The following is a 14,733-nucleotide window of genomic DNA, read 5'->3' as shown; positions in this document are numbered from 1 at the left end:
TTGTCATCCCAGTATTTGAGACGCTGAGACAGGAGGACTGCAGGTTTACGGCCAGCCTCAGCAACTTAACGAGACCCTGTTTCAAAATAAAAAAGAAAAAGGGCTGGGGATGTAGCACAGTGGTAGAACACCCCTGGGTTCAATGCCCAGTACCGTAAAAAATAAAATAAAATAAAATACAATAACAACAAGAAGAACGTGTGTGTTTCCCTAGGCAGCAGCCGCCGCAGCATCCGGTGATTACACCTTGCGCGCTTCTATGCGACACCTAGACACACTGACATTTACAAAGGGAAAGAGCTTTTTCTTTTTTTTTTTTTTTTTTGAAAGATGGAAAAGAGGAAATCTTTCTTCTAAGTAGAGGTTTTTCACTCTTTAATCCTTTTCAAATTCAAAGGACCATCAAAGAAGGGGCTGTAGGAGCTGGGGGCCTGGGCCCAGCCCGTGGGCTCCCTGGAGCGGCGGGAGACGCAGGTCGAGCCTCCGGGGGCTTGCCGAGGGCAGCGCCGCCTGCAGCCCCTTCCCGCTGCCGCTCCCAGAACGGGCAGCGATTCCTGTCATCCAGGGGACAAATTAGCATCTCTGACTCGAATTTTCCAACACTAATCTCTCTCTCCGCCTTTTGTTTATGAAAGAAATCTCTGTTACAGCAACGATTCTTTTCTTTTCCTTCCCTACTTTTTATTTCTTCTTTCTTTCTTTCTTTTACTGGGGATTGAACCCAGGGACCTTCTACCCCCTAAGCTCCACCCCCAGACCTGTTTATTTCTTTATTTATTTTGTGTGTGTGTGGGTCTGGGGATGGAACCTAGGGGCATTTGACCTCTGAGCTCCGAGCTCCACCCCTGCCCTATTTTTCTTCTTTCTCTTTCTTTCTTTCTTTCTTTCTTTCTTTCTTTCTTTCTTTTTCTTTCTTTTTAAGACTTAAAGAAGTTTATTAAAAAGATAGAAATACAGAAAGTAGAAATACAGAAAATAGTTACAGCCCCATGCCAAAATGGCATGAGGGGGGAGGGTGGCCCGAGCCAACTCACCACTCCCCCTTCTTTCTTTCCTTTCCCTCCCTTTCTTTCTTTCTTTCTTTCTTTCTTTCTTTCTTTCTTTCTTTCTTTCTTTCTTTCTTTCTTTCTTTGTGGGTCTGGGGATGGAACCCAGGGGCATTTGACCTCCGAGCTATACCCCCTAACCTATATTTTATTTTTTATTCTTTCTTTCTTTTTTTGTGTGTGGTACAGGGTGTGGAACCCAGGGGCTATTTTTTTTTTTACCTCTGGGCTATACTCCCAGCCCTATTTTATACTTTATTTGGAAACAGGGTCTAAGTTGCTGAGAGCCTCACTAAGTAGCTGAGGCTGGCTTCGAACCTGTGCGATCCTCCTGTCTCAGCCTCCCAAGCGCTGGGATTACAAGCGTGCGCCACCACACCTGACTTTGTTCTTTATTTTGAAATGGGGTCTCACGGAGTTGCAGAGGGCCTCACTAGGTAGCTGATCCTCCCATCTCAGCCTCCCGAATGCTGGGATGACAAGTGTGCGCCACCACGCCCCGCCTATTTTATTTTTTATTTGCAAACAGGGCCTGGCTGAGTTGCGGAGGCTGCCCTCAGAACTGGGATCCTTGTGTTTCTGCCTCGCAAGGCTGGGGATGACAGGCTTGCAGCACCGCGCCAGGCGACAGCCCCCCCAGGCCGCCGGCGCCCACCTCTCGTAGCGGAGGAAGACGTTGTTGAGGTCGTCGTTGACGTGCAGCAGCTCCTCGGTGACCTCCTCGTTGGACACGCGGGAGATGAGCTCCACGATGCGGTGCTGCATGGCCCGGCAGGTCCTGTTCAGCTCCTAGGGAACACAAGCGCCTCTGCAGAGCCTGCCGGCAACGCTGTTTGTCACCGCCTGCTGCCTTTGAAAAGAGGTGCACCCATTCTTAAGAGTGGCAGGAGGAGCACGTGCTTGTTCAGGAAACCAGATGTGAGCAGGATGCTAATTAGAAGCTCTCTCCTGCCGGGCGGGCGTGGTGGCGAACACTTGCAATCCCCGTGCTTGGGAGGCGGAGACAGGAGGATCGCGCTGGCTTAAGAGACCCTGTTTCCACATAAAAAAGTTAAAAAATAGGCCTGGGAGTGTAGCCCGTGGGAGTGTGTCCCGGGGATAGAAGGGCTTCCAGGAACCCCAGTACCACCAAAAAGAAAAGAAAGAAAAGAAGCTCTCTCATCACCGGGCGGGCCCTTCATCCCAGGACTCGGGAATTGGAGACAGGAGGGTCGCGGGTTCCAGGACAACCTTTTGGTTTATTTATTTATTTTTTATTGTTTATTTTTTGCAGTACTAGGGATGGAACCCAGGGGCATTTTACCTCCGAGCTACATCCCTAGCCCTATATTTAGTCTTTTATCTATCTATTTATTTATTTATTTATTCATTTATTTTTGCGGGTCTGGGGATGGAACCCAGGGACATTCAACCTCCAAGCTACACCCCCTGTCCTATTTTTTATTCATTATTTTGAAACCAGGTCTCACTGAGTTGCAGAGGGCCTCACTAAGTAGCTGAGGCTGTCCGCGAACCGCGATCCTCCTGTCTCAGCCTCTCCAGTACCAGGATGGGAGCGTGCACGGTGCGCTCCACTTCCGACACCATTTTGGACTTCACCACCGCAGGGACTGTGTGTCCTGGGCCTGATCCTTCAGGAGGAGCAGGGGGGGCCCCCACAGGTTGCTTTTTCCCCCAAAGTGGGGGCAGCCAAGGAAGAGGCCCTGGCCAGGTGGGTCAGCCTGTAGTTACCCGAGCAGAGCTGTGCTTATTTGGACCTGGGCTTGGGCCTCCGGGCGCTTCACCTGGACACAGAGCTTCTCTGGGGACTCCTTGGCCCTGGTATGGTCACTGTGCTGGGCCCTGTCTATGGCGACTACCATTCAGCCCGGCTCCCCTGCACGGCCAGGATGGCGCGGTCACTGACTCTTGGTCACTGGGAAAGGAAGCCTGGTGTCTGGATCGTCCAGAATTTTCTCTGAACAGACTCTTTCTCTTGGTTCTCCTAAGATTCCCACCCCAGGCAAAATCATACCTGAAGTAGGGCCCTTGCAGCAAAGACCACACAGGCCAAAAGCCGGGTGCCTGTGACCAAGCAGGGGGCTCTGGCTGCACTGGCGGGTGGAGGTGGGGGAGCCAGTCATTTCTCTTTTATTATTCATTTATTGCAACATTTCAAACATCTAGCCAAGGCATTTGGAATGGAACCCAGGGGCATTCTACTACCCTGCTCCACCCCCAGCCCTATCTTTTTTCTTTTTTTTTTTTTTTTTTTGCGGGTCTGGGGATGGAACCCAGAGGTGTTTGACCTCCGAGCTACACCCCCCGCCCTATTTTTTATTCTTTATTTTGAAACAGGGCCTCATTGAGTTGCCGAGGGCCTCACTAAGTAGCCGAGGCTGTCCGCGAACCGCGATCCTCCGGTCTCAGTCTCCCGGATGCTGGGATGACAAGCGTGAGCCACCGCGCCCGGCTTCTTTCTCATCTGAATGGAGGCCGATGACAAGGGACCAGCTGTGAGATCGGGGCGGGTGGGCCATGTGGAGGGAGGGGGCAGTTCCAGAGTCTTCCAGAAGCTTGGACATCTAGAACCCCGAGGCCGCCCCCAAACAAACCTCGAGCTTTGACTGACAAGGGGTGGCCTCCGGCACTGAGAAGACGGTCCTCTCCCTGCAATGTCTCTTACCTTAACTTCTTTCCCATCAAACAAACTCCTACTTGTCCTTCAAGACCTCACGGTGTTTCCCCACCCTAGTATTTCCTCATGCAAAATATCAAACCTCAAGTCAAGGAAACAGACCCCCACCTGCACTCTATCGTTGCCAGTTCACAGTGCTGGCTGCACCGCCTGGCTGCATTTAGCCATTTCTGGGCCACCAGGATGTCTTCTTGGGACACTTCCAGCCATCCCTCCCTGAGACCCGCACAGCACTCTAGACATGCCTCGACTACAGCTGTCACCCCAGACTGTCCTCCGAGCTCCTCCAACGGCGTCTCCAAGTGATGGCCGGCCCTGCCCCCACCCCAACAGTGGACACCCAGGACCGGCCAGGCCTGAGCTCCCCATCCCTGGGTTAGGAGGAGAGCCAAGCCAGTCTGCAGGGAGTGTTTCAGAAATACAGCGATACATGGTGGCGCGCGGCTGTCATCCCAGGACCTAGGAGGCTGAGACAGGAGGATCGCAGGTTCGAGGACGGCCTGAGCAAGCACTGAGACTCTCATCAACCAAGCGAGACCTTGTTTCAAAATAAAAATAAAAGCCAGGCGTGGTGGCGCACGCTTGTAATCCCTGCGCTTGGGAGGCTGAGATGGGAGGATTGCATGGGTTCGAAGCCAGCCTCAGCTACTTAGTGAGGCTCTCAGCAACTCAGTGAGACCCTGTTTCCGAATAAAATATAAAATAGGTCTGGGAGTATAGCCCGGAGGTAGAAAAGCCCCTGGGTTCCACCCCCAGTACCACCAAAAAAATAAAAAATAAAAATAAAAAATCCGAGTGTGGTGGTACATGCTTGTAATCCCAGCATTTGGGAGGCTGAGAGAGGAGGATTGCGGTTCATGGCCAGCCTCAGCGACTACTTAGTGAGGCCCTCTGCAACTCAGTGAGACCCTGTTTCAAAATAAAGAATAAAAAATAGGGCAGGGAGGTAGCTTGGAGAAATAGCCCTGGGTTCCACTCCCCCACACGAACTAGGGCTGGAGTTGTAGCTCAGAGGTAGAATGCCCCTGGGTTCCATCCCTACCTAGTACCACAAACACACACACAAAAATTTTTCAAGTAAAAAGGTCCCTCCCTCCCCATCAGGGAGCAGAGGCCCAGCGCCTGGCCGACAGGTGCAGCTATGTATACGCCATGTCCTGCCTCCCTTTGGCTGGGGCCGCAGCTCAGCCGACAGGCCTGGGTGCTGGCGGCCTCTGCGTGGCCTCAGATCCCAGCCCCCTGATCGCGTCCTCGCCGGCCGCTCTTCGGCCCGTGGAGGGGGCACCTGAGCATCTGCCACGCGCAGAAGGCCACTGGGACGTCGCCCGCCCAGCAAGCATCCGTGGCTGCCCCTCCCGTGACCTGTCCTCTCCACCCTCCAGCCAGCAAATTCCACTGGGGTCAGGAGCAGCCTCCGCTGCGGGTCCCCGAGGGCGGTGACCGCCGGGTGATGTCCGCAGCCCTGGCTGCCACTCCCAGCTCCCGGCTGCTGCCGCCCCGGCGCTCTGGCTGTCCTCCAGCCGCACCGAGAATCCTGGGGACAGATTCTGCTCCCAGCGCTTTCCAAGCCGGCCGTGGCACTCCCCACGCTGTTCTGTGCTGACCCGTGGGAGCCCCCGGCTGGGAGGAAGAGGAGGGAGGGCCAGGAGAGCTGGGGCTGCTCACAGCAGCTGCCCACCCCCGCCTCCCCGCTTAAAGGCCAGCCTCCCACGGGCCTCCAGAACCCGCCTTTTCCTGTCTGATGGACAGGGCTGGGGGGCTCAGGGATGGAGAGCGCCAGTGGGAGGCAACCTATTTTTGAAATCTGTGAGCTGACGCCAGGAGATTAGGTTCTGTTTTTCTTGGCTGATGGGCTTGTTTTAAAAACAACATGAAACAACACCCCCCCCCAAAAAAAAAAGCCCCTGTGGGCCCCTCCCCCACATACACGGAGCATTCCTGCTGTCTGGGCCTGCACGGGCTGTCTGGAAGCATCTTGGCTTTGTTCAGCTCACTGCCTTCTGACCAGAGCAAAGGCCACTGTCAGCAGGAATTTGAAGGCTGACGCAGCACAAAGCCGCCTCAGGAGGCTCTCCTGGCCGCTGGGCTTTTTTTTTTTTTTTTTTTTTGTGGTCCCTGGGATGGAACCCAGGGGCATTGTACCTCCGAGCTACAACCCCGGCCCTATTTTTTAATCTTTTAATTTTATTTATTTATTTATTTATTTATTTATTTAATTTGTTTATTTTGTGGTACCAGGAATGGAACCCAGGGTCTTTCTGCCTCTCGGCTACACTCCCAGACCTATTTTATATTTTATTTGGAAAGAGGGTCTCATTGAGTTGCTGAGAGCCTCATTCAGTAGCTGAGGCTGGCTTTGAACCTGCGCGATCCTCCTGTCTCAGCCTCCCCAAGCACTGGGATTACAAGCATGCGCCACCATGCCAGGCTTAGTCTTTTTGTTTTTGAAACCGGGTCTCACTGAGTTGCGAAGGGCCTTGCTACATAGCTGAGGCTGTCCGGGAACCGCGATTCTCCTGTCTCAGCCTCGGGAATGCTGGGATTACGAGCATGCATGTGTCTGACACCACGCCCAGCGGCTGGCCTGGATATTTTTTTTCTTTCTTTCATTCTTTCTTTTTGGTACTGAAGGTTGAACCCAGAGGCATTCTGCTTCTGAGCTAAGCCCCCAGCCCCCTATTTTATTCTTTTGTTTTGAAACAGGTTCTTGCTAAGGTGCTGAGGCTGGCCTCGATCCTGTGATCCTCCTGTCTGGGATGGATGGAGACCTGGGGTGAAAGGCTTGTGCCACTATGCCCGGCTGACTCTCTCTGCTTCTGAACTGCCTGCAGTTTCCTGTGCATCTGGGTAAGGCCTGCCCGAGCCCTTCCTGCAGCTGCTGGTGGAGGCTGATGACACAGGGCCCCGCAGAGTGCGGTGCACAGAGCCCGTGCTGCAGGGCTGCGAGCCGGGCATCAGGTCCGAGGTCTGAGGACGGGAGAGGGGCCTCTGGGGCTCCACACTGGCTGATCCAGGGGTACTCTGCTTAGCTTCATAAACAGTCGATGCCGGGCGTGGAGGTGCACCCCTGTAACCTCAGCCGTTGGGAGGCTGAGACAGGAGGGCTGCAGGTTTGAGGGCAGCCATAGCAACCTAGCGAGATTCTGCTTCAAAGTAAAAAATAAAAAAGAAAGGCAGGTGTGGTGGCACAAGCTTGTAATCCCAGCATTCAGGAGGCTGAGACAGGAGGATCGCAGTTCAAGGACAGTATCAGCCACTTAGTGAGGCCCTTGGCAACTCAATGAGACCCTGTTTCAAAATATGGAATAAAAATAGGGCTGGGGGTGTAGCTTGGAGGGAGAATGTCTTCTCTCCTTCCCTAGTTCGAGACCCCACATCTTTTTTCTTTTTTCTTTCTGTTTTTCTTTTTTTTTTTTTTTTTTTTTTTTTTTTGCGGTACCAGGGTTTGAACCCAGGGACATTCTACCTCCTAGCTACACCCCCAGCCCTATTTTTATTATTTTATTTTTTTTGTGTGTGGTACTGGGGTTCCTGGAAGCCCTTCTACCTCTGGGCTACACTCCTAGCCCTGTTTTTTATATTTTATTTGGAAACAGGGTCTCTTAAGCCAGCGAGGCTGGTTTCGAACTTGTGCGGTCCTCCTGTCTCCACCTCCCAAGCGCGGGGATTACAAGCGTGCGCCACCACGTCCAGCCTATATTCCTTATTATTATTATTTTTTTTGGTGGTGGTGGTACTGGGGTTCCTGGAAGCCCTTCTACCTCCGGGCTACACTCCCAGACCTATTTATACATTTTCATTTGGAAACAGGGTCTCACTAAGTAGCTGAGGCTGGCTTTGAACCTGCACGATTCTCCTGTCTCTGCCTCCCAAGCGCGGGGATTACAGGCGTGCGCCACCACGCCCAGCACCTATATTCCTTATTTTGAAACCGGGTCTCACTGAGTTGCAGAGGGCCTCACTAAGTAGCTGAGGCTGTCCGCGAACCGCGATCCTCTGGTCTCAGCCTCCCGAGTGCTGGGCTGGCCAGCGCGCGCCACCATGCTGGGCTCTATTATTTTCTTTTGAAACAGGGTCTCGCTAAGTTGCTGAGGCTGAGCTTGGACCTGCGCCTCCTGTCAGCCTCTCAAGCGCTGGGAATGACAGGCTTCTGTCACCAGGCCCAGCCATGCTTGGCTCGTTATAATCGGGAATACTCAATAAAGTCAAATACTGGAGGGGGGCACTGTCGCCCTCTGCCAGTCCCTGGGAAGCTGCGGCTCCATCCCACCCCCGGCGGCCCCTGGCCCCTGGCTGTGTCCAGGCGGGTCCCAGCACTGCCTCGGGACCAGGCTGTCCTTACCTGCAGCAGCTCCAGGTCGGACGAATCCTCCTGGCCGGGCACCATCTCCGTCAGCATCTCAGACATGACTTTTGCGTTTCCCCGGACAACGTCCAGCTCGCTCCGCAGCCTGGCGATCTGTGGGAAGGAACCCAGGGAGCTGCGGCCACTGCGGGACCGGCCTCCTCTCTCCCTCCGCCGGGGGGGGCCCGCAGCTCGGCAGCTCAGCAGAAGTCAAGGACTGATGGGGAGCGCGGCCATCCCGGGGTCACCCACAGCCTGTCGGTGCGCGGCCCAGCGGGGGAACCCCTGCTCTTCCGCCATGGGACCTTGCAGAGGGCTTGGCCTCGCAGGACTCTGTTTCTGCCACCGTGCCCAGCTCCTATTTGACTTTTTATTTGGAAACAGGGTCTGGCTAAGTTGCTAAGAGCCTTGCTAAGATGCTGAGGCTGGGCTCTAACCTGCGATCCTCCCATCTCGGCCTCCCACACACTGGGATGACAGGCGTGCGCCACCACACCTGGGACACCTGACACTTGGATCTTTTCTTCTCGGTAGTACCGGGGATTGAACCCAGGGCCTCATGCATGCGAGACAAGTTCTCTACTACCAGGCTACATCCCCAGCGCCTGTCTCGGCGTCCCCTGTACCCCGCACAGCGCCTGGCCTGGGGCTTGCGTATGCTGGAAGGCGGAGGGCACCTGTCCGGCTTCCCTGTGGCCCTGAAGCTCGCCGATACCTGTTCCGAGTTGGCGGTGATGGGGCCCGTCATGCTCAGGGCCGGGGCCTGCGGAGCCGGGTAGGAAGCAGGAGGCGGCGAAGCGTAGGAGCCGGAGCTGGTCCTCTGCTGCGACTGCGACCTGGGCATGGTCGAGGCGGGGTCTACTTCCGGGACACTCTGGCATGGCGACAGCAAAGTCTTGGGTTCACTTGGGGTGCCCGGGTGGCCAGGCCAGCCCCGCCCCAAGCCTGGGCTGTGCTGTCAGAGCTCGGGAACCCCGCGGGGCCAAGCAGGCCTGGCCACCTGGGCAAGGGGGCCACCCGCCAGGGGAGCCCCCCACTGACCTCACGAGGGGTGTGTGGCAGGGAACACGAGCAACTCACACCAGCCGTGGAGGCTGCCCGGGCAGCATGTGGGCGATGTTCACATTTTTTTTTTTTTTTTTGCAGGACTGGGAATGGAACCCAGGGGCTTTCTACTTCTGAGCTACACCTCCCGCCCTCTTTTTTATTCTTTATTTTGAAACAGGGTCTCACTAAGTTGCTGAGAGCCTCACTAAGTAGTTGAGGTTGGCTTCAAACCTGTGTGATCCTCCTGTCTCATCCTCCCAAGCGCGGGGATTACAAGCGTGCGCCACCACGCCCGGCATATTTATTCTTTATTTTGAAACCAGGTCTCACTGGGTTGCAGAGGGCCTCACTAGGTAGTTGAGGTTGGCCGTGAACCTGGATCCTCCTGTCTCAGCCTCCTGAATGCTGGGATTACAAGCGTGCGCCACCACGCCCGGTTATTCTTTATTTTGAAACAGGGTCTCACTAAGTTGCGGTGAGCCTCACTAAGTAGCTAAGGCTGGCCACGAACCCGTGATCCTCCCATTTCAGCTTCCCAAGTACTGGGATTACAAGCATGGCCACTGAGCCCGGCTCTTACTTGTACTTTTAATTCTTTTTTTTTTTTTTTGAATTAGAGATTGAAACCAGGGGCATTCTACCTCTCTGAGTTACACCCCCAGCCCTTTTTATTTTCAATTTTGAAATGGGATCTCGGTAAGTGGCTGAGGTTTCACTATGTTGCTGAGGCTGGTTTCCAACCTGGGATTCTCTCAAATACTGGGATTAAGCTGGGCGTGGTGGTGCATGCTTGTAATCCCAGCATTCTGGAGGCTGAGATTGGAGGATCATGGTTTGTGGTCAGCCTTAGCTACTTAGTGAGGCCCTTTGCAACTCAGTGAGACTCTGTTTCAAAATAAAGAATAACTGGGCGTGGTGGCGTGCGCTTGTCATCCCCGCGCTTGGGAGGCAGAGACAGAAGGATCGCGCGGGTTTGAAGCCATCCTTGCTGGCTTAGGAGACCCTGTTTCCAAAAATATATATAAAATAGGTCTGGGAGTGTAGCCCGGAGGTAGAAGGGTTTCCAGGAACCCCAGTACCACCAAAAATAAATAAATAAAAAATAGGGCTGGGGTGGAGCTCGGAGGTAGAATGCCCCTGGATTCCATCCCCAGTACCGCAAAAAAAAAAGGGGGGATGGGGGCATAGCTTGTAGAATGCCCCTGGCTTCAATCCCCAGTACCACAAAAAAGAAAGAAAGATAAAAAGAAAGAGAAAGAGGAAAGAAGAAAGAACTGGGGGCGTAGTTCGGTGCTATAATACCCCTAGGTTCAATCTCCAGTACCAAAAAGTAAATAAAATAAATTAGGTGCGCGCTTGTCATCCCAGTACTTGGGAGGCTGAGACAGGAGGATCGTGAGTTTTAGGCCAGCCTGAGCAACTTAGCAAGACCCTGTCTCAAGAAAAGAAAATAAAGGCTGGGTACGTAGCTCAGAAGAGAAGCAGCCCTGGGTTCAATTCCCATACCATAAATTAAAAAAAAAAAATCCATTTGACTTGCATAGTTAAAAAAAAAAAAAGAAAGAAAAGAAATCTGTTCTTTGCCCGAGTGCCTCTGCCCTGGCCTGCTCCGAGGCACCCGGCCGCGGGGTCCAGGGCCGGAGCCCCGCAGCTGTGCGGCCGGGACACACCACTGTCACTCGTCTTTGGTCAAGCAGCTGAACCAGGCCTGCTTGTTACTAGAGAGAAACGCCCCTTGCTTTAAGGAAGCCCCGTGACCAGCTGATTATTCCCCGGGCAGCGGCAGAAGGCTGGTGGCTCGCCTGGCTCAGCAGTGGGTCTTTCTAGAAGGTGCCAGCTGGACGCTTACCCGCTGCGGTGTGTGGATGGGAGACAGAGCGTCCAAGTCGGCCATGGGGAATTCCACCCCTTTCCTCTTCAGCTCCTCGTATATGTGTACGACGCCGGTGAGGTCAGGGCTGCTGCGAAAGGCGTCGGCCCAGGCCTGCGCGGAGAGAGGAGAGACTGTCATCAGGGTGCCGGACCGGCAACTGAGAGCTGAGCGCGGTGACCCACGCTTGGACTTCTGGTACTCAGGAGGCTGAGACAGGGGGATCGCAGGTTAGAGGCCAGCCTCAGCAAAGAGACTCCTGAACCTAGCGAGATCCTGTTTCAAACTGAAAACTAAAATCGGGTTGGGGTGTAGCTCAGAAGTAGAATGCCCCTGGGTTCAGACCGCAGCACCAGAACCCAGTGCCACATACACACAAAGAAAGAAAAAGGAAGGAAGACAGACAGACAGACAGACAGACAGTCAGTCAGCCGAGGACTCTGAGGCCAGAGCTCTCAGACGCTCAGGTACAAAACACACAGGCACAACCAGTTTTGTTCTAATCCTGCCGCGATCGCTGCCACCACACGAAATCCTGGTTTTCAATGGGGATTCTGAGTGTGGGGGGAACGCAAAGTCACCGCAGCAGGTGTTTCCCGGGGGAGATATCACAGAGGCACCGGGCGGCCTGGCACACCCGAGGCACTTCCGGACAAGGAGATCTCTTGGGGGGGGGGGTGTTGGCTGGAGGGATGGAGGGCCGCCTGGATGCCCCCGGCAGGCGCCCGCGCACAGAAATCTCAAATGGAGCAGAAACAAAGGAGAAATTGCTATGTGACCAGAAGTCACAGCTAACTCTAATTTTCCTTAGTCGATCAGAGACTACTGAAGTGGAATGGCTGAGCCCGGCTGTGGGTTTGGGTTTTTTTGTTTGTTTGTTTGTTTTTTTATACTGGGAACTGAACCCAGGGGTGTTCTACCTCTGAGCTACACCTCAGCCTTTTTTTTTTTTTTTTTTTTTTTTGGAAACAGGGTCTCACTGTTTCAAAACCTGCCGAGGCCAGCCGGGCGTGGTGGCGCACGCTTGTCATCCCCGTGCTTGGGAGGCTGAGACAGGAGGATCGCACAGGTTCAAAGCCAGCCTCAGCTACTGAGTGAGGCTCTCGGCAACTTAGTGAGACCCCGTTTCCAAAGAAAGTATAAAATAGGTCTGGGAGTATAGCCTGGAGGTAGAAGAGCCCCTGGGTTCCACCCTCGATACCTAAAAATAAAGAAATAAGTAAATACGCCGGGCGTGGTGGGGCACGCTTGTAATCCCCGCACTTGGGAGGCTGAGACAGGAGGATCGCACAGGTTCGAAGCCAGCCTCAGCTACCTAGTGAGGCTCTCAGCAACTTAGTGAGACCCTGTTTCCAAATAAAGTATAAAATAGGTCTGGGAGTATAGCCTGGAGGTAGAAAGCCCCTGGGTTCTGTCCCCAGTACTGCAAAAAATAAAGAATAAAAGATAGGGCAGGAGGTCGAATGACCCGCAAAAAATTAAATAAATAAAAATAAATAAAAATAAAACATTAAGGGAAAAATAAATAAATAAATGGGCTACAGAAGAAAGTGCTGGCTTAGACAGGCTGTCTGGATGCCGGGCAGCTTTAGATTCTGGCATATGCTAATTACACGAGGCTGTAAGAAAGCTGACTGCTGTTGACAGCGGGCCAGCCGAGCTGCCAGGGTAATCAGAAGACGTCTGGAACCTGCCCTTCTCACGTTGCGTGGGTCTGCTGGGTAGAGATGGAGCTTCCGCGGCCCTCTCAGGATTGGCTGGAGCGTATTGCTGGAGACGGGAGGCGGTTAGATGCCCCGACAGGTACAGAATCGTCAATGGTGCCAGAGCGCGAGAGCTGTGGCGCACGCCTGTGATCCCAGCTTGTGAGTCGACCTCCGAGCTCCACCCCCAGCCCTATTCTTTATTCTTTCTTTTGAAACCGGGTCTCACTGAGTTGCCCAGGGCCTCACTAAGTAGCCGAGGCTGTCCGCGAACCTTGATCCTCCGGTCTCAGCCTCCCGAATGCTGGGATTAAAAGCGCGCACCACCATGTTGGGTTTTTATTTATTTATTTGGTAGTGGGGGTTGAACTCAGAGGCACTCTAATTTCTGACTATCCCCGTAAGCCCCCCTCGTTTTTTTTTTTTTTTTTCAGTACTAGAGATGGAACCCAGGGGCATTCTACCTCTAAGCTACACCTCCAGCCTTATTTTTAATTCTTTATTTTGAAACAGAGTCTCACTAGGTTGCAGAAGGCCTCACTAAGTAGCTGAGGCTGGCCGCGAACCTGCGATCCTCCTGTCTCAGCCTCCCAAGTACTGGGATGACAAGTGCGCGCCACCCCGCTCACCGTCTTTAGCTCTTTTTAAATTTATTATTATTATTTTTTCTGGTACTGGGGATTGAGCCCAGGAGAATTCTACCTCCAAGCTAGAACCTCAGCCCTTTTTCTTTTTTCTTCTGAAAGAGTATCTCGCTGAGTTGCTAAGGCCAGCCTCGAACCTACGGTCCTCCTGTCTCAGCCTCCCAAGTGCCTACAGAGGCTGTGAGGAAGGCCCAGCTGGACAGCGTGCAGCCTCAGCCTGCCCTCCAAGGGCCTCAGAGTCTGTCCTCCCACAGCAGCCCTGCTGCCTCTGCCCACTGCAACCTGGGCTGAGTCCCGGGATTTCAGCTTCAAACCGTGTTTGAGTTCAGAGTTTACACTTGAGAGCTTAGGGGCTGGGGTGGGGCTCAGGGGTTAACACTCGCCTAGCACGTAAGAGTGCTGGGTCCCCTCCCGGGCACTATAGAATCAGTATGTAAAATAGAATATGCATCAGGCAAAGGTCACTTTCCCATGCCCTGGGGGAAGCCAAGGTACAGAAGCATGGCATTCCCGGTACCACCTCACGCCCGTTTCCATGGCAGTACAACAGCTCCAGGGATTACAGTTCTCCCTGCTTCCTACCCCAGCTGAATTTGAGATGGTCAGAGGAAAAACATGCCTAGCCAGGCACAGTGCCGCACGCCTGTCATCCCTGTGTTTGAGAAGCTGAGAGGGGAGGATCGCAGGTTTGCACAGGCCAGCCTCAGCAACTTACTGAGACCCTGCTTCAAAATTTAAAAATTAAGCCGGGCGTGGTGGCGCACGCTTGTCATCCCCGCGCTTGGGAGGCAGAGGCAGGATGATCGCGCTGGTTCAAAGCCAGCCGCGCTGGCTTAAGAGACCCTGTTTCCAAATAAAAAAGTATAAAAATAGGTCTGGGAGTATAACCCGGAGGTAGAAGGGTTTCCAGGAACCCTAGTACCACCAAAAAAATAACAATTAAAAATTAAGATAAAATAAAATAGGCTGGGAGTGCAGCTCAGAGGCAGAAAGACCTGGGTCCCATCCCCAGTACCCAAAAAATAAAATAAATCAAATAAAAAATAAACAGAGCTGGGTGTGGTGGCCCACGTGTGATCTCAGTACTTGGGAGGCTGAGACAGGAGGGTCGCAGGTTTGCAGCCAGCCTCAGCTACTTACTGAGGCCCTCTGCAATTTAGTAAGATCCTGTTTCAAAAGAAAAGAATAAGATAGGGCTGGAGGTATAGCTCGGAGGTAGAATGCCCCTGGGTTCCATACCCAGTATAGCGAAAGAAAGAAAGGAAGGAAGGAAGGAAGGAAGGAAGGACGGACGGAAGGAAGAAAGAGAAACGTGGGCCTGGGAGGCAGCCATTCACCACCCTAGGACCAGGGCACAGAGAGGCTGTGCTCTGGAAAATGAGGTGTGCTGCGGTATGGCCA

General features: G+C 53.4%; 1 protein-coding gene across 11 annotated transcripts in view; it reads right to left on the bottom strand.

Moving 5' to 3' along the window:
• TOM1L2 (target of myb1 like 2 membrane trafficking protein) overlaps positions 1 to 14,733 on the bottom strand; it is a gene marked incomplete at both ends in the record, with an annotated part of 103,234 nt that overhangs the window by 21,716 nt on the left and 66,785 nt on the right. For 6 of the 11 annotated variants that reach the window (XM_080713348.1, XM_080713351.1, XM_080713352.1 and 3 more), the window contains 4 exons: positions 1,702 to 1,835; positions 8,066 to 8,182; positions 8,784 to 8,942; positions 10,965 to 11,099. In XM_080713348.1, the coding sequence (XP_080569474.1) occupies positions 1,702 to 1,835; positions 8,066 to 8,182; positions 8,784 to 8,942; positions 10,965 to 11,099 (545 nt within the window). The remainder of the gene's footprint in view (positions 1 to 1,701; positions 1,836 to 8,065; positions 8,183 to 8,783; positions 8,943 to 10,964; positions 11,100 to 14,733) is intronic. The other 5 variants (XM_080713356.1, XM_080713358.1, XM_080713349.1 and 2 more) reach the window with 3 other exon arrangements.

The sequence above is a fragment of the Muscardinus avellanarius genome, assembly GCF_963383645.1.
Source record: "Muscardinus avellanarius genome assembly, chromosome: 16".
Classification (NCBI taxonomy): Eukaryota; Metazoa; Chordata; class Mammalia; order Rodentia; family Gliridae; genus Muscardinus; species Muscardinus avellanarius.
Note: the sequence above shows the minus strand (reverse complement) of the source record. Positions and strands in the feature narration are given on the sequence as shown.